At 32.3% G+C, this 23,789-nt stretch overlaps 1 protein-coding gene across 2 annotated transcripts in view; it reads left to right on the top strand.

Moving 5' to 3' along the window:
- The window catches only part of ELP4 (elongator acetyltransferase complex subunit 4), a 239,663-nt gene that overhangs the window by 96,629 nt on the left and 119,245 nt on the right, over nt 1-23,789 (top strand). For both annotated transcript variants that reach the window (XM_059070394.2, XM_067038061.1), the window contains 2 exons: nt 73-181; nt 3,135-3,241. In XM_059070394.2, the coding sequence (XP_058926377.1) occupies nt 73-181; nt 3,135-3,241 (216 nt within the window). The remainder of the gene's footprint in view (nt 1-72; nt 182-3,134; nt 3,242-23,789) is intronic.

The following is a 23,789-nucleotide window of genomic DNA, read 5'->3' as shown; positions in this document are numbered from 1 at the left end:
GATGGCATAATGACATTGTCTAGATGGTATATTTTAAATATGACATGAGTGTTTTGTTTCCTTGTTTTACAGAATAAAGCAATTATTGCTCGTGTTACAAACTTGTCAGATACAGTAGTTGGTCTGGAATCCTTTATTGGTTCTGAGAAAGAAACCAACCCATTATATAAGGATTATCATGGTAAGCAGCATCTTTATAATGAAAAGGGCATGTTCCAATAGCCTGGAAGAATCTTGTCCAGTCATAATATCTACTGTCATGTAGCATGAATTTTATTTTTTAATATATCTGTTAAACGTTTTTCCTTCCTGGCCAATCTTTCATGGCAGCTTGTCACCAAACTACATTATGACTAAGAAGCATAGTAGCTATTTGAAAGGTGTCAAACCCAGGTACTAAGGCATGGCTCAGTCAGATGTACATTTTGTCCCTAAAGTTGCTGTGAAATCAGTCTTACTTATTAACCATGTTAGAAAAAAATGTTATATAAATTCTAATAATAACAGCTATGTATAGTGGTTTATACTTCACAAAGCTTATCTGTATAATAAAATTCATACTGTATTACAGTTAAAAAGTCCTAGTCAACCACATTTTCAGAAAGTAAACATTTTTTATTATATTCGGACCTTCCTTTGGTCATTTTGTTGTTAGAGTTATTAGCAAGTTTTAAAATGTTACCACCCTAGTATAAACACAGGTCAAGCAATCACTCTTCTTACTTATATTTTTTTACTTTTAATAGTATTTTAGTCATTTGATTAATTTGGGAATTTTTTAAAATAAAAGTTCCTACATAGAACTGTTGCAATAGGGTAAGTTTAGTAGTTATGCTTATCTTAGATCTAAGCTGAATATAGAGTTTGGTGAATACTAAATTTTTACCTATTTACTTATTCTGAATGAATACTAATTATTGCTATTATTATTGTGGAACTACTATACTTCCATGGAAAACCTTAGTCTAAAGACTGAATAGCTTATTTGAAGCCTGCTACAAGATTGTATAAGATTGTGACTGTAGGACTGTGGCAATTTCTAGAGTCTACCAAGAAAAAGATTATAAGATACTTATGACCACCAGGGCTTTAAAGAGTTGGCATAAAACCTTTTAAAAAAATAATAAAATAGCATTATCTAACAATCAAGTATTTTTTAAAAGGCTAGAAAATATAAACTGTGAACATAAACTACATAAAATAATTTGCCTCATGATCACTGCATAAGTGTGCATGTGGTATATACCCAAATTAACCCTCTATATAATTCATTTAATATATTACTATTGCTTTGGTAGGAAAAGAACTGTTAAGGTTAAACTATTTCCCTTTTTTTTCTTTTTCTAAAATTTGTATTAAACTATAATTGACATATAATATTATATTAGTTTTAGGTCTACAACATAATGATTTGATATAGGTATATATTGAGAATTTATTACCACAATAATTTTTAGTTAACATCCATTACCACACAGTTACACTTTTTTTTTTCTGTTGGTGAGAACTTTTAAGATTTACTGTCTTAGTAACTTTCAAGTATACAATACAGTATTGTCAACTCTAGTCGCCATGCTACACATTACATTTCCAGGACTTATGTATCTTATAACTGGATAAACTATTTCTTTAATTTATTATTTACATTTTATGTTAAAACACTCAAGTTAAACATTATCTTTATAAATTATATCTGAGTATCATTTGTAAGTACTATGAAGTTATAAATTTAGTAAAATCATATTTTATATTTTAAAAAATATTACTTTGATTGAAACATTTCAAGGGTTGAAAAGCTATGATTTTTTTGTGTTGAAATCTCTGGATTGATCAGTTTTGTTTGCCACAGATTAATGGGTGATTCTGATGATAAGTAAAGTTTCTATTAATAAGGAGGACCTGATGAATGATTGATTCACTCTGTAAGGCCTCCTGATTTAACAGTTAGCTAAACAAGCACTTACAAGGTTAAAATGAGAAATGTGCAAGTGGAAGTATGGTGTGATTATCTCTAATATATTTTACTAAATAACTCTGTATGAGATATTTTTAATTTGTATGTAAAAGCTGTCTTCTTAATAACACCTTTTGCATTTTCTTAAGTTTAAAAAATTAAGTCAGTTATTTTAGTGAATTATTTTTGAAGGGGCCATTTCTAAAGTTAAGCACTTGGAGGTTGACCCTTTTAAGCTAACAATAATACATTACTAAGCATCCAAATACATGCACAAAACTATATACTAGAGAAGCAATTATGTAAATAAGATTTATCTAATTTGTTCAAATCTGGATTTCCCTTCTTCCCCCATGTTGAGGGATCAGTGTCTTTGGGATGGTAATTTTTAAATATGGGCTGAGTCAGGCAGAGAGACGCGCTGAAGAATCTTCCACGTCTTCATCTGTGGCAAATGACCCTGAGTTTAGTCAGAAATTGCATTAAGCTGCACAAAAGCCATCCAGTGCCCTTGTCAGAAAAAATTAGCAAGTGTTTCTATTGACAAGAGGCCAAAGCTCACGGTTTACCTAGCACTGTTACAAAGCTTATAACAGCTACATAAAGGTCTAACATGCCACAGAAATGAGTGTCTTGGGATGGCGTGGGGGTTAATGTTTGATCCGAGAGTGTACTCTGAAATGTAGTTTTCTTCAATGGTTTGTTCAAGTCATTAAAAAGGTATAAAATGAAATACTTTTCATTAGTGCTTCACTGGTTATCAGTAACCCATAAGCCTTGTTGTGCTGGCTGCTTACTGGTGCATTTAATAAAATAAAGATCACTCAGTGGTGCCGTGGGCAGCATGCAAGGTGATAGCCATATTTGCTTACTGTAAATACAAGAGAAAATCACACACAAACCGGCTGTAGTTTTGACAAGTATTAAGATCCTTCTTTACATCTGTACTTCTGTACCAAAGTGCAATTAGTTTTCCTCGCACAAGGATTTCTGTTTATCTTATTCTGCTTGATTACTTGAGTATAATCACACCATTTGCTTCATTGCTCCTGGTAGTAAGCTCCAGTTTTAAAAGGGGGAGGATGCTTGTGTGTAAATTTACAGAATTCTGCTGTAAGACTCTTTAATTTATGCATCCAATGACAGCGTTTTTTAATTTTTTAAATTTTCTTTCCACAAGGTTTGATTCATATACGGCAGATTCCTCAGCTTAATAACTTGATTTATGATGTATCAGATGTCAAAGACTTAGCTTTTAAATTAAAAAGGAAGCTATTCACCATTGAGGTAAGAGAGAATTTTTATGTTTGAGTCACAGTCTTGAGGTAAATAGTATCTCTTTTTCTTTTACTTTAATGAAATTCATAGGAGATATTTCATGCTAAATATTTTTAAGTTCTTTAGATGTAACGGAATAATTTTTTAGACTGTCCTTTTTTGTCTTTTATTTTAAAGATATATCATTAGAGTATAGCAAAAACGACTTTGTTTTAAATGTCTGTTAAAAGGTCCAAACTTACATGAGAAGTATGACGTGCATATTTCCAAGGCTTTCAAAAGCGTGTTTAATTAAATGTTAATGAGCTGTGCTTATTTGTGTGTGGAGTGTGAATGCTACCCACAATTGTGTATGGCTAAGAAAAGAAGATCCTTATCTACATTCTAAAAGCAGTTTTCTTTACTATTAGTGAAATCACCTTTCCGCTTTCTGTGCTGAATAAAACAAAAGTATAATTTACATCAGTGTCTTTAAGTAAATTTTCTACAGAAACTTAAACTTTTTTCGTGACCTTTATGCCAGCAATAGTGACAGAAAGTACTAGTGCAAAGATTTATTTCAATTTAATCTTGCTAAAGAGCAAATGAACATAGCACTATTAAGCAATTAAAGTTGGTGTATTTATTAATGAAATAAATGCTCAGAAGAGAGAGAGAGGTGGCTTCTGGGTGATGTGATAGTTATCAGTATAGTCACTGGTGCAATTTTTTTTTTAACAAAGACATAAAACAGCCAAGCAGCCTTGACAAACCATTTTGTTTAATCTCTTTTCAAATGAAAAGCTCTTAAGCAGGCCACTTGTCTTAACTGCTTGAAACCATAAAAAGAGAGAATTGCCACCAATAAATTAGCATATTTTTAACTTCATCATCAAATGATGGTCAATGCGGCTTGGCACTGCTTTGGTGTTTGGGACTTCACCCTTAAGTGACCACTCTGGCCCTTTTTTGACCCTCTGCCCTCTTTAGCTGGCCACTTGATAAGGTAACTTAATGGTGCTCTCTCTTTTTCTCTTTCCCTTCCCATTTGCAAGTGGCACTAACCTATAAATCATTGTAAGGGCCCTATCCAGTGACAAATTAATGTGCCCTCCTCCTAATTAATGGTCATCAATGTCCTTAATTATCTAATCCTATTGAGAGCAGTTAATAGTTAATCAGGCAGCCAGTTCTTCAAGCAGGTCATCTCTGCAGGAGTGTTAGAAGTTTCTCATTTGGGGATGCTCCCTTCAAAAGCCACTTAAAGCCAAAAGAAGGAGAGTGTAGAAATAGTGATTCTTGAGCTAATTTGCCTTAGTTCTCAAAAGGAACCATTGAAATGGAACCCAGTACTGTAATTGTTCAACATTGTTTCAGTTTTTCTGACAGAATATTGGGTAATTTACCATAATATTGCTAACGCTTTTAGAGGGATAAAGTTATAGTTGTTTAGCATCACAGGGAAAGCATGCCTCCTCATTTTCTTTTAGGTGGAATTTGTATATTTAATGAAAGATATACAATTTTTTTCTCCATGTGGCACCTTTCTCCCAAGATGAGTATTCTGACAACCAGGTCTAACGTATCATGTCTGTCACCATACAAACTAAGCAAGGAGATTCCCTAGTGAAAAAAATATTGCACCCAGAGAAGATGGTTAGCACAGTAATGTGAATCATGTTTATTTTCTCTCTCCCTCTCTCACACAGACACACACACACACAGACACACACACACACACACACACACACACACACACACAAACTGGGTCTTATTTTGGGGGTGAGGAGTAGAAATAAAGGACTTATATGTCAAGTAGGACCTTTCCTTCGAATAACTTTAGGTTCTAATAGTGACTACATTTTACTACACTTTACCAGTGGAGCTGATAAAAGATCTAGGTTTCTGTTCCATCTCCTCTGTCTTCTTCCCACTATCCTAAACCAAGAGAACCATTATAATTGGTCACCCTATGATTTGGAAGCAGTATTTAAAAACAAAACACAAGTAGGTGGTTGTTCTTTTTTTAAAGTTAATATTCAGTACAGTTGATCAAATCCTTTACCTTTTTGGCTTATAACCTAATGAATATTTTTTTTAAGTTTAGAAATATAAGTGAAACATATTCTAAGTAACTTATTTACTTATGCCATAACATTCAATTTGGTGATTGAAAAAAATGTGAATTAAAGAATCAAACCTAACAGAAGTACATACATATAGGATAAAATCATGTATTTCATGAAAGATTAAGTGCTTTAAATGTAGCATTGTACATTATAAGATGCATATGGAAACAGATAGCAAGTCTTTCGTGATATAGTATAGGCAGTGGAAACGAGGATTCCTTCATCAAGTGGCAGTGTTTTGATATGTACAACAAATACATATTTTTTTTAAACTGCCTTGATATTTAAAAAATAAGGAGATGTACACTATACTAGTCTGTAAAGTCTGAGGCTATAATATACCAGACGTTGAATCCGTGGCTTTCTTTCAGAAGGAAAGGTGGTTTAGCAGGTAAAGCAAAAATAACTTTTCTGATTCCATGCAGGTAGATTTGTTACATGTGGGAATTTACTGTGAGTAACATGGTCCCAAAATGTGGCACAGGTGGAAACAAGGGGCAAAAGAAACAAGTAAAAGCCCTCATCTCTATTTTTAGCATCCCTTTTCTTTGATTTATTAAATCATTGCCTTTTTTCATATGAAAACTGAATATGTTCTTACTAATAGCCACCCAAGGCCTCTAACAGGTAGAGCAACTTTAACCAGTGATCTCTAGTTTCTTTGAGTGATTTGGAGAAGGCAAAAGAATATTTCTCCCTTTTTGGAGCATGTATTAGTATTGTCCAGATTCAGATGGAAGCATTTGTCTAATCACAGTAAATTTTTAGTGATACTTAGTATTCATCAACTATAAAGTTGTATGAATTAGCCCCTCTACAAAAACCATGGCAGGATCATAGCTACAGTAATGACACTAAAATCCTGGCATGCCTTCTGAATAAGTAAAAGAGAAAGTTTAAAGTTGATTCAACATGGCTTCAGGTTAAAAGAAATAACTTTCCAATTCTTTGAATGGTGATAATCCTTGTAAACTATACATAGTAATTCTCTAGCATATCTGATTAACCATACATAATATACTACTTATTTCTTGACCTTACCATAGCTCCATTCAATTATAGCTAGCATTTATAAAGCCTTTATTGTGTACTTGACACTGTTCTGGCTTATTTATATTTTCTGTATTGCAATTAAACATTTTATAATCAAAGGCTTTACTAAGGTATAATAATAGACTCAATATATGGAAACTATGTCTTTTTCATCCTTTGTATCTATCCCAGAACTAAGAAGAGTCACAGATTTAGTAGGTATAAAATCTCTGCTGAAATATATGTAATATAGATAAATTATGGAGTTTAAAGAATAGCCCAAATAATACAGCTATAAATATTATGTAAGTTCCACTGGTCAAGTGATCTATAAACACTACCTTCTCAGTTAAGTTCTATAAAATGTATGACTTGGTTACATAACTTCACTTCCAAGATGAAATAACTACTTAGATTTGTATTTTTTCAGTTTCTATAATTTTTGCTTCTCTGATGTTGGAATCATCATTAACCAGTTTTCTGTTTATATTAGTAATTATGATGTAAATATAGTACATAAGAGATTTGGTAAGATTTGAAATGTGGCTGTACTTAATTTGATGACATGATAAGAGCAGCATTTTTACGTGCATTTAATATTATTGTGCTGTTTTGATTTTGTATTGTTCAGTTTGATCATATCTTAACACACTCTAGTAATCTAATTTTTCTAATATAAACAATAATAATGTATTACTACATTAGGTGCAGACCCTATTAAGGTTATTACAAATAAGGTTTCTGCTTTAGTGATGGGACAATTTTCTAGCTCTAAGATTCAGTGTTTCTATGTTCAAGTCAGAAAGTATGGTTACTGGGGTATACTGAAATATACAAAAGACTCAAATTTACAGTATAAAGATAAACAATACTATGTAGGCTTTTAATTGGTTCAAAAATAGTGAGCATCATAAATATCATATCTGTGTGGGTTTTGTATGCTAAAATAAATGAATACTAAAAGTTCAGAAAATCAAAGTAAATCAACTTTATTCACGATTGTCTTGTCATACTTTGCCCCTAATTCAGAATACAGGACCTCAGTACCAGAATAATTGATCAACCTGTATTTATTAAGAAACTATTATTTTTTATGCACTTAGTAGATTCATTCTTAAGTATTAAGACCAGAATAGTATATGCCATCCATATAAATTAGCTTTATATTAATACTACAATATACTTGATACGATTCAGTAGAATTATTTGAAATTTTTACATATTAGAAAAGCATAAACTTTTGCAAACTACAAGGGTGTCAGTCACTGTGACAACCGTGGACAATTTAGAGCGTTGCATGATATCTTTGGTCCTAGGTTTCCTTACTCCCCTACATTTTTTTAACAGCTTTTCTAGTTCTTAAATGAGTAGAAAGGTGACTGTATGTTTACCATATCTAGAGGTAGAGGGAAGGGAGAGTTAACTTATATGTCAATTCACAGTTATGTCACAAAAATTTTAAAAATGGAAACATAAATGTCTGGCTCAGGAGCATTATTAGGTTGTAATATCATGAACCATGTAGTCCAAATATACCTTTTCTGATAATGATGCCCTCCACAAATATTGATTGGTATTTCAAATCCCACGTATACTGCAGTTAGCAAATCATTTGTCAAAAGTAAACCCAAATTAACATTCTTTAACAGTAAAATGTCATTTTATACTGTTCACATTTTAATGTTCATTATATTATCATCCCCATATTTACACTTTAATTCCCAAGTGACGTGGACATACTGTAATGTCATATAGGTTTCACAGAATCTCCAGAAGCTGGGTTACTATTATGCTCTATATATTTCACATGTCATAGTGAGCCTATCAAAACTGCATACCACCTTAAAGGGAACACAGTTTTGAGACTTTGTCTAATCCTATTTCTTCCCACTTTGGAATCTTAATTAGAAGAGATAAGAAAAAAAAAAAAAAACATCATTTAACTAAATTATTGTCCTGAATCTGTAGCAAAAGGTATAATCCGAAATTGGGCCAATTAGTGAACCCATAGTTAGCTATGCTGCAGCGAACAATTTGATTAGATCTGACACCATCCTAGTTCCCACTGTTGTTTTGCCAGGTATGATGGTCAGACTTCAAAGAGCTTGAGGCATCAGCAGGGCAAGGTTTGGAGGCCAGCTTAGGTCCGGTTGTTAATCTCTCTGCTAAAACCACAGCAGCTCTCACACAAAACAAGCTTACACGACACAATCATGCGGTATTAAAGTTAGGGTTGAGTCATGCCAATTTGCCTTTGATTTTTTGATGATTGACCAAAGATGGCTACATGACTAGACACATGCTAAAAGTATACTGATTAGGTAAGTTCCCAAAATATTTGAAGTATTTTTTAACTTCCTATATAAATGTTGTGAAAGCTTATTCCCTTTGATCAAACTTCCAAAGTAATAGTACTATATTGGAGGTGGGGGGGAGGGAATGAGTATTTCTTACTGGCAGCTTGAATCCCAAACTTTTCACTTACTGCTTCATAAAATTTGTCTTTACATTAATAATTCCTTAAGGAGAATGTAAAAGGAAATAAAAGGAAATTGTTTCTAAGTGGTAAGCTTTTTAAAAACCTATTAAGCGTGTTGAAAGAAAAAACATTTTTCCCTGTGTCATTTATCTTCACTACAATTTTTCTGAAATTTCTTTATAATTATTTTCCACTTAAATGTTGAGTAAAGTGCCCTTCCAGGACGTGATTGCATAAGTGTTCTTTTCTCTGCATTCTGATTTGTTGGAATATTGCAGCAATAGTGACATGTTTCCATTCTGAGAAGAGCCTAAGGCTGCTTTAGTATTATTCCAAATGATTGAAGCTGCCATCTTGCTGACTTTCCCTTAGGCAGCATAAGGCCTGTTTGCTTTTGTGTTCGTTTCACATGCTTCCTGTGAGTTTGGCTGGCAGAATATCAGTGCTTCACTTGGCAAGGAAGAGTAAATGCATGTTTGGCTATTACATATCTTAAAGTTTCTGTATGGTCAGCAACACCTAAGGTATTAAACTTGTAATTCATTACATCAAATGAATCCTGTTTCTTTGAGAGATACTTTTAAATATCTTATGATACCTTGATTATGAATCATTTCTATTAAAAAATCGTCCTTTTATAAATTGAACTTAAGGTCTAATATTTCACACTGCACTATTTTTTATACTAATTCCTACTGCATTTTACTTAGGAAATTTAAGGAAAGCGTATATTTGAATAGCGAGGTAGTTGCATAAAGCAAAAGTCAAATACTTAGAATCTTGCCAAATAGTCTTCGGTCCATGGGTCTCTCCTAAAGATCCTGTGGTACCTGTAGTGCGGTAATCTCACCTTTGAGACCAGGATGATACAGATTTAGCATTGCATAAGAGTGCAAGTAGAAAAATATCTCTTCTCCTCCTTCCTAAATTTTGCAGATACAAACATTTTTGTACGTGTTCTATGATGTGGCTCCAGGAAAATTATATTGCAGTATTTCAAGGATTTTTTTTAAAGCCTTTGTAGAACTGCTGTAGCAGAATTCACTCAGTTTACATGTTATTCCCTGAAACACTTTCCCCCACAATGTGTTACTTGTAGTGTCTAAGGAGGATAGGAAAAGAGAAAACAAAAAATGATGGCAAATCATGGCTGTCCCATTTCATCAGCTAAATGCATTTTTATGTTCCTAAGAGGTAAGAACATATATTTTACTAATATAGCCTCCAAGGTACTTGGAAGAGTAAGAAATACATAGCAGAGCTTAATAAAGATGGTATCCATGAGCTTTTTGATTGAAATAGGTAGCTTTGAGGATACTTTTATACCAGAAACATCCTTAGTCCTTCAATGTCTTTGCACAGCAAATGTCCAGAATATTCATTTCTCCATTCCTTTTATGGCTTTTTCTTATCGCTGGATTATAGATTAAATAGTCCAATCTCCTTCTTAGAGAGGTCTTCCCTGACTGGCCTATCTGAAGTACTCATTCAGCTACCCTCTATCATGTACCCTGTTTTAATTCATAGTGTAACACTTATGTATTACTATAGCTGTTTATCAGTTAATTTGTTTATTTTCCCAACCTCACTCAACCTTACCTGTTGTAAGCTTCACTAGAGTAGGGGCATACTCTGTCTTGTTTGCAGCTAAACCCTGAGCATGTGTAGTAGGCATTCCATAAATATTTGTTAAACTGTTAAAGTACTATTTTTAAAGTAACTTGTATCTATCATAACAGATATAAGGAGTTATAAAACAGTCCCAAAGTCATAGAGCTGTGCTTGTCGCCAGGACTCAATTCAGATCTTCTGACTCCATGTGCAGAATCTTACTAGAAAGTTAACATGTTCAGGAGCTCTGCTAATTATTATTAATAAAAAATTAAAAGTTTGAGTGTTTAACAGTCCTGAGACTACTACATGTGCTTTATAGACATTTCCTCATAGATCTCACAACGCCATGTACCACTATTACCTATACATATGAGGAAACTTAAGGTTCAGAGAGATCAAGCCACTTAACTTAGCCAAAGACACAGAGTTAATACTAACTGACAGAAATGACACTTACATTCAAGTCCGTTTTATTCCAAAGCCTGTGCTCTTAACCACTAACTACTCACCACACCCCAAGATGAACCACCATCTCATCTTCAGTACATAAGCCAAAAAAGCCTCTGCCCTGATAAAAAAGAACGAACCTCCAAAAAATGTGTAGGTATATATGTAGATGCGTACATATGCATACAGGTAAACATAGCATATGTGTGTATGTATGTATACATGCATATTTATACATAATCTTTTAACATTAAAGTTAAAAATTATTTTGTTCCTAACAAGAATTTCTACTCTATTTTTATAAATACATTATAAAACTCAGACTGGATTTATCTTAGCTTCTCCATTATATAATATTTTGCTATGTTATGTGTGTGTGTTGTGTGTGTGTGTGTATACACACACATATAACATAGCAAAATATTATATATATATGTATAATTAGGGTCGCAGGATTGTTCTTTCCTCATTTTTTACTTACTCCTGGTATATGGTAGGTTTTTTGTATTTTTTTTTTTTTGGCTGTGTTGGGTCTTCATTGCTGTGCGCGGGCTTTCTCTAGTTGCGGCGAGCGGGGACTACTCTTCATTGTGGTGGCTTCTCCTGTTGTGGAGCGCGGGCTCTAGGTGCACAGGCTTCAGTAGTTGTGGCACATGGGCTCAGTAGTTGTGGCTCACAGGCTCTAGAGCGTAGTCTCAGTAGTTGTAGCACACAGGCTTAGTTACTCCATGGCATGTGGGATCTTCCCAGGTGTCCCCTGCATTGGCAGGCGGATTCTTAACCCCTGAGCCACCAGAGAAGCCCGGGTAGAGGTTTTTAATAGAAAAATTAATTTGTAAAAACTAAAGCCTTTCACTAAAACACTATCCACTTCTGCAGGATTTCTAGATCTTAGCTAAATTGGGTGGGGAAAGTATTCTATACAGAGAAATATGGTTCCCTTATTCTAGTCAACTATATTGATATAGTTCAAAAGTATCCCAAATTTAGTAACAATATATTATTATTGTATTCACTTAAGTTCTACATTCAGGTACTTTTTTTTAAATTAAAGTATAATTGACATCATTCAGGTACTTTTGCAAATATTAATTTGCTCATAGATAGTTACCATATTTTTATATTACATTTTATATTTTTCTAAATTATTTTAATGTATCATCTTTGGAGCATCAAAAATTATCTTCAGATAATTAAGGTGTATACAACTTATATTAAGAGTCAACCAAATTCAGTTTTTCAAAAATTAAAAAAAATTTTCTAATTTTGCCTCCCCTTTTATAATAACTGGTTCTAATGAAGGTTTGATCCATTCATACTAAAACCTTTTTTCTTTCTGTTGCAAATGTTTCATTTATTGGAAATTCTTTGAATACCACCTTTAAGCAAAATTAAATAGTAAATCTTATGATCACAAAATATTTTCCTTTTATAGAGTAATATTACTAAAAAAGTTTCCTATAGTTTAATAATAAGAAGAAATTGTGTCCCTCATTAAGGAAATATGAGATTAAATATAAATTATTAATTTTTAAAAGGCAAGATTTGGGGGACCATAATAAATAATTAAGAGAAACTGGGATGTGATAGAAATGCCTTTGGCCACACAACTAGTAAAGCAGTTCTCTTATTTAAGTAGAAACTAAAATTTTGTCAAAGTTATTACTGTCATAACTCTCTGCCACAGTGGACATTCTGTGGAGTAGCCAGTTCAGGTTCTTTGTATCTGGTACAGTGAAGTTCACTGAACTGTTTTGTCAGGTGCTGTCAAGTCAACCCACCATTGTTGTAGAGAATCAAACTAAATCATTTTGGCATGAGCCTCCCAGAAATAAGATACCCAATATACATGGTTTAATGAAATTGAGTATTTGGCTTCAACTTTTTGTAAGTATGTCGAAAATATATTGCAGTCATTCAGAAATTTCTGAGTAAATCAGTCGAAATGTCTGACCCCATACTTTACTGAAAATTTGTTTTACATATCACTACTTAGTATAAAAAGCACTTGGAATGTATTTGTCTGTGTTTTGTCAGGTATATGATTCTTCACTAAACATTTCAAAGTAGTAAAAGTTCCAACTGTGTAGTCAAATATTTAGTAAAAAGAGAGGAGGTATCTGTTACTAAAATTAAAATTTTCTGTTGTAAAATGAAGCTAGTATCAAGTTTGATTTAACTATTTTTGTCTCCAAAGGCTATTATCAAAAACAAAGTTGTATTTGATTAGATTTTAAGAACTTAAAAAATTGTTTATGAATCTTCTAAATGTTTAGTTCTTATATAATTAGAAAAATAGCTTATCTTTGTGATCAATAGTTATTTAAAAGGCATTATTATAGTGTAAACTTAAATACGTCAAAATTTTTATTTACTTATTTTGATAGAGGCTTTTTTTGTTGATATTTCTGCTCAGTAATCTAAGGAATATTTTACCAACTTATACTGTAGCTATGGTGTAGCACTGAAAAAGCTTTTAACAAAAAGCCTCTTGGTGCAATTAAAGGTCACTTGTCCATATTATAATAGACTACTAATTTACAAGATCATTGTGAAGGGTCAGTGCTATAGCATGAAATGGATTGCCCTTGGTAAGCCTGTAAATAAATGTGTCAACTTATCTTGTATTCAGTGGGCAAAGGAAAAAAACTAACGTGATACTAGTTTATTAATATTTTTATAAACAGTTGCTAAAGTGTCCAGCAAAACCAAATGCACCAGTGCTATATTATTGACATAAATAATTATAGAAAAGTATTAGAGTAAATAACTACAGTTTTTAAGGAAAACTGCTCACACACACATAAATGCACACAAATTTTTTAATTAAATATATGGATCATGTCCAGGTATAGATAAACACAGCACAGTGGTAGTGTTTAAATGGCCTTTACCAAAAAGCTAACATGTTTCAAAATGGCTAAGTTGTAGATACTCCCTTTTCTCTGTAATGAAGTTCAAAACTTGTCAGCGATAGGTATGAAAAACGAATCGAACTGGATAGTGACTTATTTTAGTTATCTTTCATAGCCTTTCCAATGCTCTTAGGGAAAAATATGGTAGTGCAGAAAGCATATTAATAATGATCTGTGCTAAATGAATTTAGTCATCTGATTTTTCAATAAATTAAGACTTTAGGATAAAAACAAAAGTAATGATGAAAAAAAGATAGTTTGTACTTTAAAATAATTTTAATATATTTATATTTTACATGTTTTATATATATATACTTATGAGCTCTACCTAATTTTTATTCTCAAAATAATATCAAATTAGTAAAAATACACTAATGAAATAAATTTACCAGCACTTTCTAGATTCTTCCCTCTGAATTTGGCCATTTAGACACACAACAACTCTACACTCCTAATTTTCTTTCTGGTTTCCGTGTACTATCAAAAATGAAAAAAATTAAATTTATAGTCAGTACCAAAATAAATCTTCTATGTCAAACAAAAATAATTTAACAGTGGGTTTGAATCAAGAATCAAATGAACAATAATGAGTTAACCTTTAAAAACCTGACTGATTAGTCTATAAAAATACTAAGGCTGCTCAGTGAGGCCAGTCATGAAGTTAAGTAGCCAAGAATAGCTTTAACCCAAGTAATCTTTCTCTGCTTGTTATTTAGCTCTTGAATGTACACTCTGTACTGTTTGGTTTGTTTTTGTTGCCATACTTCTTTAGAACAGTGCAAACACCTGCTTAAGCCTTGTTTGTAAAGTATGGAAGCTTTGGGGAAATGTGGTTCATTTAGGGACATAAATACTTTACACTCATATCTGTTTTACTTATCATGGCATCCCCTTTTCCTAGTTCAGTGCCTGATCATGTAGGTGCTCAAAAAATATTGAATGAAGTACTGAATGAATGAATGTCCTCTTGACAGTGCTCAAAACTGTTAGGTATGCCCATAAAATCTCACCATTTCAGACTATATGTAATAGTCTGATGATACTAATAAGGTTTCCATAAATGCTTAATATTGAGTCTAAGGTTTTGACTAAGTAAAATAACCTTCAAAAAATATTAGCTAACAATATAATGGACCGTTATTGCTGAAATAAAGAACTGTACTCCTCAAAAACACTAGATAGGAAATGAGAAAAAATATAATTTTTAGTTAACAAAATGTGATCTATTTGAATCATGATTTCATTATGGTCATTTTATTGCCATTTGAAAATTATTTTGAACACTTTCTCTTTAAAGATGTATGATAATAAACATTCTATAAATGTCAATAAGAGTTTTCCAGTCTTATTCCTTAAGGGCACTATTAGATTTTCAGACTAAATTTGTCTAAGTCCCCCAGAGTTGAGAGCAATCAGTCCTAATTCCTGGATTTAAAGTACCTATACCTTCTAACCGACTTTGACCCAGTAAGTGACTGTTAATATGTCTGGTCTTCTCTGGCCAATAGAGCTGATTTTATTGCCTGATATGTTTTCCTGGCTTTTAACAGAAAAATATTGTAAAAGATTTTTAAGACTTATGAGTTAGGGATGAAATAATTATGTACAATGGAATTTTAATACAACATCTTGGATATCTGCAATTCATATTTAAATACACATTGGCAACAAAGCAACTAATATCACTTCCATAATAACATAATATATAACTATCATTATTGAAGAATCATCCCACTGACCTCTGTACATGTGGAACTGACAAGCACCAATATAGTCCTTTAGTTTGGCTTCTTAAGAATTTTCTCCTGGGAAACCATTGTGGTCCAGATAGAAATTTAAGGACAATCATATTTAGAAGAAAATCTTTACAGGGCATAATTTATAACTGAATGCATTTCCTCCACATGTCCTATTGGCTTAATATGTAATTCAGTCAAGAAACAAACGGTACATGTAAAGATATTTTGGAAATGTGATCTACTCTTCATAGCCATAAATATGGGCCATTTCTTTGCCTTAGCATGCAATTATTATAACATTCCCATCATTTTATTGGAAAGGTTCTTAAGCTTTGCTCCATGTAAAATTAGGTAAGTAAAAGGCAATTTTAAACCAACTATGCCTCTGATTCTTTAAAGCAAGAGGTTAGCAAACTATGGCCTGTGGGCCAAATCCAGCCCCGCAGTTTTTTTAAAATAAACATTTACTGGAACACAGCAAGACTTTTTTAGTTTATGTATTGCCTGTGGCAGCTTTCACACTACACCACTAAGTTAAGATCTTATGGCATAAAGGCCAAAAATATTTACTGTCTGGTCATTTGCTGAGAAAGTTTGCTATAAAGAAGAACCCCTACTTGAGAAGGCTACATACTTTACAGAATATTTATTGAGGGAATTGTCAATTAGGGGATATGATTTGTAGACTTAAAATTAAGCTCTATTTGAGTAATAAAGAATTCACAAGATCATTTGATGTGTAGTTTGCACTTTTAGAATTAATGCAGGTGTCTCTGAGAAAATACCTAGATTTCTTAAAAGGATAAAATTGGAAGGCAGCTTAATGTGCTTCAAAGCCAGCTTCTTATTGTGTGCACATATTTTCCCACCTAGCCGCTCTATAATCATGTGGAACCCACTTTCTTAGGGGCAACCCATTTCAATCTCTGCCAACAACAGTTGCTAGAAAATTCTTTCAGACGCTGAAACAGTGTCCCACCCATTAGTACTAATTCTGCTTTCTGAAGCCACACATAAATTGCTATTTTGTATGTACTATCATTCGATTCATAATAAACATCTAATATGTGAGAAACAGTTCTAATTTATGTGTATATCTTCTTAGTTTTCCTTAGATTTTTATTTCTTTTTTAAAACATCCATTAAATTAACCATTTTGTGGTATTTATTGTATATTTAACTTAGAGTCTTAAACATGAAGCCCATATAATTTTTACAACATCCTTTAGAGGAACTTTTTTAAACAAAAATAAAGCATTAATTAGAAACATTAAAGTAGTGGTCCTGAATTCTGAAGTAAAAAGGGTAAATTACAGGTTCATACAATTTTAATATTAAAATTTGATGTTTTACATGAAATATTTAATTTGATATTTTACATCCAATAAATATTTAATTTAATTTGATGTTTTAGCATGTTTGAATTCACAGATGGGCTTCAGGTGATTAAAAGTGATTAAATCAAAATTAAATGTAATCTTTCAACTTTATTATTATCTATTTAAGATTAATTTACTGTACAGTAAGTTAATCAAAATGTATCATTAAACTTTTGATGGCTGAATAATAAGAGGCATATAGATGTATTTCTAACAAGTATTAATTTTATCAGCAGAAGTATACCCCCCAACAATTAGCTGCTCATTATCCACACTACCTAGTATATGTATAATTGATAGTCAAATTAAAACAGTAAGTTTAAGTAAATGGACACTATGGATCAAGAAGTTTTGCTTATTTTTTGTTTTTTTTTTAAACTAGGAATTTCTTAGGCAAGGAAATAAGGTTATATTGAAGCTTAAAAATGTAAATTTATTATTAAAAGTAATTTGGGGACTGGTAAGATTATTATGAAGTTGTAAGAGACTTGAGTTGGACTCTTTCAGCATTTAATTAGGAAATTTAAACATGTAAGGACAGTTTACTCAAAATTGCTTTTATTTAAGTTCATGCATATTATTATTTTTTAAATAATTATATAAAGATTAGTGTCCTCAGCATTTAAAAACTGTTTTAAAATTAGATAAAACAAAACTCTTTTTCAAAGGTGTTTATGATATAGAATAGAAAAGAAGATTGCATGAAACCACACAGAAAGGACTCAACTACGTGTTTTCAGCCTAATAAAAATGTTGTAAAAATACTTGTAAGCTTGAAAATCACACTAGCTATTCTTGTTTCAAATTCTGTTTAATATATTGTTCTGTATGATTTTATAATAAACAGATTACTCCTTGAACAGGAATTAAGAATAAAGCTGCCAGGAAGGGGTTTTGTTGTCAGAGTAGTTCCCGCCTCATGTTTTGTAAGAGATTTCATGGTCCCATTGTAAAGAGTAGATGATTTAAAACGTGTTCCCAAGATAAACTTTCCCATTGTCATTAATGAGGATGGATAATACTGAGTGACAAGTGCATTAGGAATGACACAGAAAGAGCTGTTAGATTTGTCAGAGCATATCACTTCAGGCAGTGACACTTGAGGACATTCTTTTTGTGGATATTTGGTTGGGGGTGGTGAGGAGGGAGGTCTGATTTAAAGATACCAAGGTTTGTGTTTACTAATAGAATAATGCATTTTACAATTTATAAATATATATTTTCCAGTGTTTAGAAAATATTTGGAAGTTTCTTCAGTTAAGCTCGTCCACATTTTAAGTTTATGCTGATTTCTTCCTAAGAGAGTATTCAAACTGTATAACATTTAAATATTAAAATATTTCCACAAAACTAATTTTTCTCTTTTAAAAAGTCTTTTTTTTCTGGAATATCCAACTGAAGGAAAGATATTAAAAAATAACATACATTTAAAAAAATATTTTGCTTGCTTATTCTTATAAGAGGGGACTATTCTGCATCACCTTGAGAGTGAAGATTTTGAAATAAGATGACACATGTAATTTATATTGTCTTTCTAAAAATATTTTACTTTAGAGAAACGCATTAAATAGTGATCAATGAACAATTAATAATATATGGCCATTCTGGTATTTAAAGTATTTCCAAACTGTAGTATGCCTCTCAGTTTCGATTTTGAACCTGCAATTGGTCACTTTTTCGCCTTGATTCATCTTTCACGCTGCCAACCAAATTTTGTCTTTGTATACCTTTTTGACACTAATAATGACTGAGTCTCTGTTCATTTGAGTTCAAGATTTCCCAAGCGGCAGTTTGGAGCTAGGATAAACTATCTATCATGATTGCATACCACTAATCTGTCTCAACCAAACCATCCTATGACTGAAATTATATTTGACAGTTCACCTCTTCTTGATGAGCCTGAGGTGAACATAGCTACAGACCATCCCTGGGAGGACATGGCAACTACTCCATATGTTAGGGAGGGTCCTTTTATTTGTGAAACAAGACTTAAACTATGCCTGTTACACAAGAGAGATTTTTTTCTCTCTCTCTCTCCCTCTCTTTGTCTCTGTCTCTGTCTCTCTCTCTAATTTTTCTAATTTTCATTAGGATTTCTTTTAACTACAAAACTTTTTTTACTCAAAAATATTTGGTAAACATTTTCTACCATTACAAACACTACCTATAGGTTACTTTTGCTGTGTGTTAAAAACCATAGTCATTTTTTAAAATATTTATGCTTTCTATAATGTTCTCTTATATATACCACAGGTGTCAAATACCAAAGCTTTAGTTTTAGTATTTTTACCCTTACCTAAATGTATGAGTTCTTGAAACATCTCACTAAATTTTTATATTACAGAATATTTCTAAAAGATTTTAATTCTCTCATTTTAACATAAAAATATTTTTCAAATTCTTTATTTTAAAGATTAAAATTAGATTTAAAGAGAACAATAAGTTGAACACTGTCAAAGGAAAATTATTATAATTTTTTGATAAAGATCCTTATGTAGGCTTAATCATCATTTTTTACCATTGCTATGTAGAGTCTAGAGAAAAATGGCTACCTAAGAAAATAAACTTAATTATTGCATTATATCCTTTTTGTAAAAATATCTTTCTTTTGGAATCAGAAATTATCAAACATTTTAAGATGATGGACAAGGAGATGTTAAAGACTTACTGTTAATACCCTGGAAAAAGAGAAATCTGCAGTAATTTTCAAGGATGTGTATGGGGGGGTTTAATAGTAAGGCTACTGTTAACAACCAACATGGAGGACCAAGTGAACAACAGATTTAAATTGGAAAAGGAAAGACTGGGGTTATTTAAATGAAGCTATTTGACTATTAAGTAGATTTTCAAAGACCACACCTAGAAGTTTATTTTTAAGTGGAGTCTGTTTTAATCTATCCTGGATTGTTGAAATGTGATTCTACCTAAAGATGTTCAGATGGCCTGAGAAGTTTTGCCCATGTGGTTCTGTAAGTTCATCAGAGCAAGCACTTAATAAGTTCATTCCTAACTGTCCTTTACTTTTAACTAAAGTTTATTATTCCCTTGGAAAGGTTCATTTTAGTAAGGGCCATATTTTCTACAATTTTATGAAGCACCAATATAATCACTAAGCATTCTGAACAAAGCTTTTCTAAAGCACCTAATGTCAGATAATCATCAACTTTATTTTGGAAATTTCTATGAATTGATTTCCTAGTATCACAGAGATAATTGTTTGGTCAGTATAGTGAGTGGAAACACTTTTATATTTTTGGATGCAATATAAATGATTTTTAACAAATGAGCTTAGTTTGCTTTAACTTTTGTTATTTTCTATAGTATTTTTATTTTAACTAATAAAATGGTGACCAGTGAGCTACATTAGAATTCAGTAACATCACCTAAGTATCCTGAAAAAAATTTTTAGTAAGCTATTTATATATTTTCACATTTTTTAATTTTAACTATATAATTTCTACCAGTGATTGCATAACATACTTCAGTGACATGTATCTGAAGAAAAGTGAGTACTGTCAAAGTAAATTAGTAAACTATTTATATATGTTCTTTATTCCAAAAGTGATTAAATGAAAAAAGTCTAACTTATACACTGACTCTAATGGTAGGCAGCCTTAATTTTGTGCTAAATTTTAACTTAGGCAGTAAAATCTGTGATCCATTTATCTTACAATAGCCAGTTACACCTCCCATCTAATTATATGATCATTAAATATACATTTTTATTATACAATACATCTGCATATTTTTTAAAATAAAATTGCTTCCATTTTTCCCATAAGCATCTATTTTCTAATCAGAAGAGTAGATATTACATTGCTTTACAGCAAATGTTCAAAAATTTAAAAATGGTAATCATTGAATAGTTATGATTTGATAAAACAATTGCTTCATTTGGAAAGTAGAACTTGTTTATTTTAAATTAGAAAACAAGCAGATTAATATGATGTTTTGTGTAATATTTAAATAATTATGCTTTTTGCTTGGGGTTTTAATACAACCTTTTTTCAGTACTTTTTAAAATATACTTATATACCTAAGCATGAAAAAATGTGACAAGAAAAGAAAGTAAAATGGTCATGCCTTTTAATAAATAGCTTATATAAAATTATCCTGAAAAATACCTGAATACCATCACATAGGACAAAAATCATTGTGCTTTTCAGACTATTTTTACTAAAATGGCAACACTCAAGTCTCGTGTTTATATCAAGAAGGAATAATTATTTCCCACTAAAATAATTCCATCATTTTTCCTTTAGAAATTGGGATGAAATTTCCTTTGGGTGTGGGTGTGGAGGGGGCGGTGTTTGTAAGGGTGGTTAAGATGTCCTGACTTAGGATGAAACCATTATTTCAATATCATGTGTATACTGGGTCAACTGAAGTTTGGAGGACTAATTACCTGGAAGGCAAGATCGTCCATACATTTTTCTTAATTATTCAGTAAATATTTATGAAAATACTTTTAGGTGACTATTTTACCTAGTTCGGTGCTTTTTATCAAAATACATCCATCATATCTGGTCTCTGGCCACCTCTCCAGGCTCATCTCTTGCCTGAGCTCCCAGTTGCAGCCTGACTCGCACTTGCAGTCCCCACATTGGCCCATTCTGTCACTTCCAGGTCTATTGTAAATGCCAAAAATATTCTCCCCTTTCCTCCAAGTATTCTTGCCAGATTGGTCTTAAGATTCATCCTTTAATTCTTGAAGTAGATGTCGCTTCTTCTAAAATGTCTTTCCTAATTCTCCAAGCCCGAGTTAGTTAGCCCACCTGTTTTCCCAGAATATCTTGTAAATTATCTCTGCTGTAGCACTTATAACATTTTAATTTCCTGTTTCCTTGATGTCTCTCTACCATACTGTAACCTGGTGACAGAAACTGTGTCATATTCTTATTCACTAATGCATCCACAGCACCTAACACGGGATCTAAGACACAAGAGGAGTTTAGTATTTGTTGAATGAAAGAGTAATAATATGTGGAACTCTGCTAAATATCTGACTACATTGGCTTTTTAAAAAACTGTCATAGCAATACTTAACATGAGATCTATCCCTTTAATAAATTTTTTCTTTTTTTTTTTTTTTTTTCGGTACGCGGGCCTCTCACTGTTGTGGCCTCTCTCGTTACGGAGCACAGGCTCCAGACACTCAGGCTCAGCGGCCATGGCTCGCAGGCCTAACTGCTCCGCGGCATGATGGGATCTTCCCGGACCGGGGCACGAACCAACGTCCCCTGCATCGGCAGGAGGCCTCTCAACCACTGTGCCACCAGGGAAGCCCCCTTTCATAAAATTTTAAGTGTACAGTACATTATTGTTGACTATAGGTATAATGTTGTACCCTGACTACATCTTTAACTAGCTCTCTGTGTGGGTCTGAGTTGTCTGCTCTTGGGGGAAGAGCACTAGTACTCAGTCCTCGATGCCCAAACGCAGGGCAACCATTCCATGCCATAGTAGCCTTACCAAACTGTTTAAATTTTCCGTAATTACCAAACTGTTTCTTGTTGTTAAGGTTGGACTACTCCCCTCTATCAGCCTGAAGTTAAAAAAAAAAAAAAAAAAAAAAAAAAAAAAAACTATAGCAGTTAACTCACTCTTGCCTTCTTGGTGAAGATTTTTCTAGCTCCTTCTCCATTCCATTCACCCTTCCCTGCCAATATTGACTTCTTTCTAAATCTTTGGCTTACATAAAACATGTTTTTAATGAGAAACTATGTTGCTTGATTCATTAAAACCCTATTAAATACATTTAATGTTATTTTTTTTTAGCTAGTCTGTATTATATCTCTAACTCTTCCCTCTGTAGACATGTTGTAGAGATTCAGTATGGCTACCTATCAGGATGACTAATTAAAGCCAAACCAACTGAGCATTTAAAATGTACCCTTGAAATAGAGGGGAGGTGCCAAGTTGATAACATCTTGATAACATTGGATAGTAATATCCCATGGGCTTACATATTCATTGTTCCCAGTCAATTGATATTTATATCTAGTATCACTTGAGTGAAACATGATTAATTATTTTATGATAATTTGAATCACTGTTTAAAATTCAGTTTGGAAGTGTTGTGTCCTGACCATCTTCTTTGACCATTCCTTTAGAGGATTTGGAGCCACTCTGCTATTGAGGAAGATGATTTTTCTTTCCAATTTCTTACACAATAAACCTCATTGTTTCCAAATAGGAGACTCCTTCTCCCTCCCTCTAAGAATAATAATTTTATGCTGCAGAAATCAAAGATGAGGACAAAAATGTCACATTGTGATTCTTTCTCAATGACACTTCACAATAATACAAAGTGAAAAATTCAAGCAAAGAAAGCCTTTTGCTTTTTCCATTGGTGTCAAAAGTCATGTTTCTCGAGGTTGTCTTTTTTTTCCTCTAAAATGGGCATTAAAATAGCCATTTTTACATCATTTATAAAGTTGTAATTGTATCTTGAAATTTTATTCATAAAATATTTCCCCAAAATCACTGTTTTGCATAAGGTTACTTTCTTCCTAACCAAGAAATAGGAATTGTAGATCCCACTTTTTAATTAACTCCTAGCTATTTTAGTTGGAGATTTATTGCCCTAATTCATATGTAATGTGTTTAGCACATAGGAAACATTTTTTTCAATGGGTTAGTAATTTTGTATAATGCTATAATTATATTTCTCATCAGGATAATTATGTAAAAGTAAATAAAGGTAGGGCTAAGATAATACCTAATTTAGGATGCCTTTCAAATGTATAATGCTTGTAATTAAAGATTTCAAGTAGAAAGTAAAGGGCCTTGGTTTCCTTACACATCAGCCTAATTTTCAAAATAAAACCATAAAGTTAGCTGA

Source organism: Kogia breviceps, chromosome 7 (assembly GCF_026419965.1).
Source record: "Kogia breviceps isolate mKogBre1 chromosome 7, mKogBre1 haplotype 1, whole genome shotgun sequence".
Classification (NCBI taxonomy): Eukaryota; Metazoa; Chordata; class Mammalia; order Artiodactyla; family Physeteridae; genus Kogia; species Kogia breviceps.
This window is presented reverse-complemented; position numbering and strand designations above follow the sequence as displayed.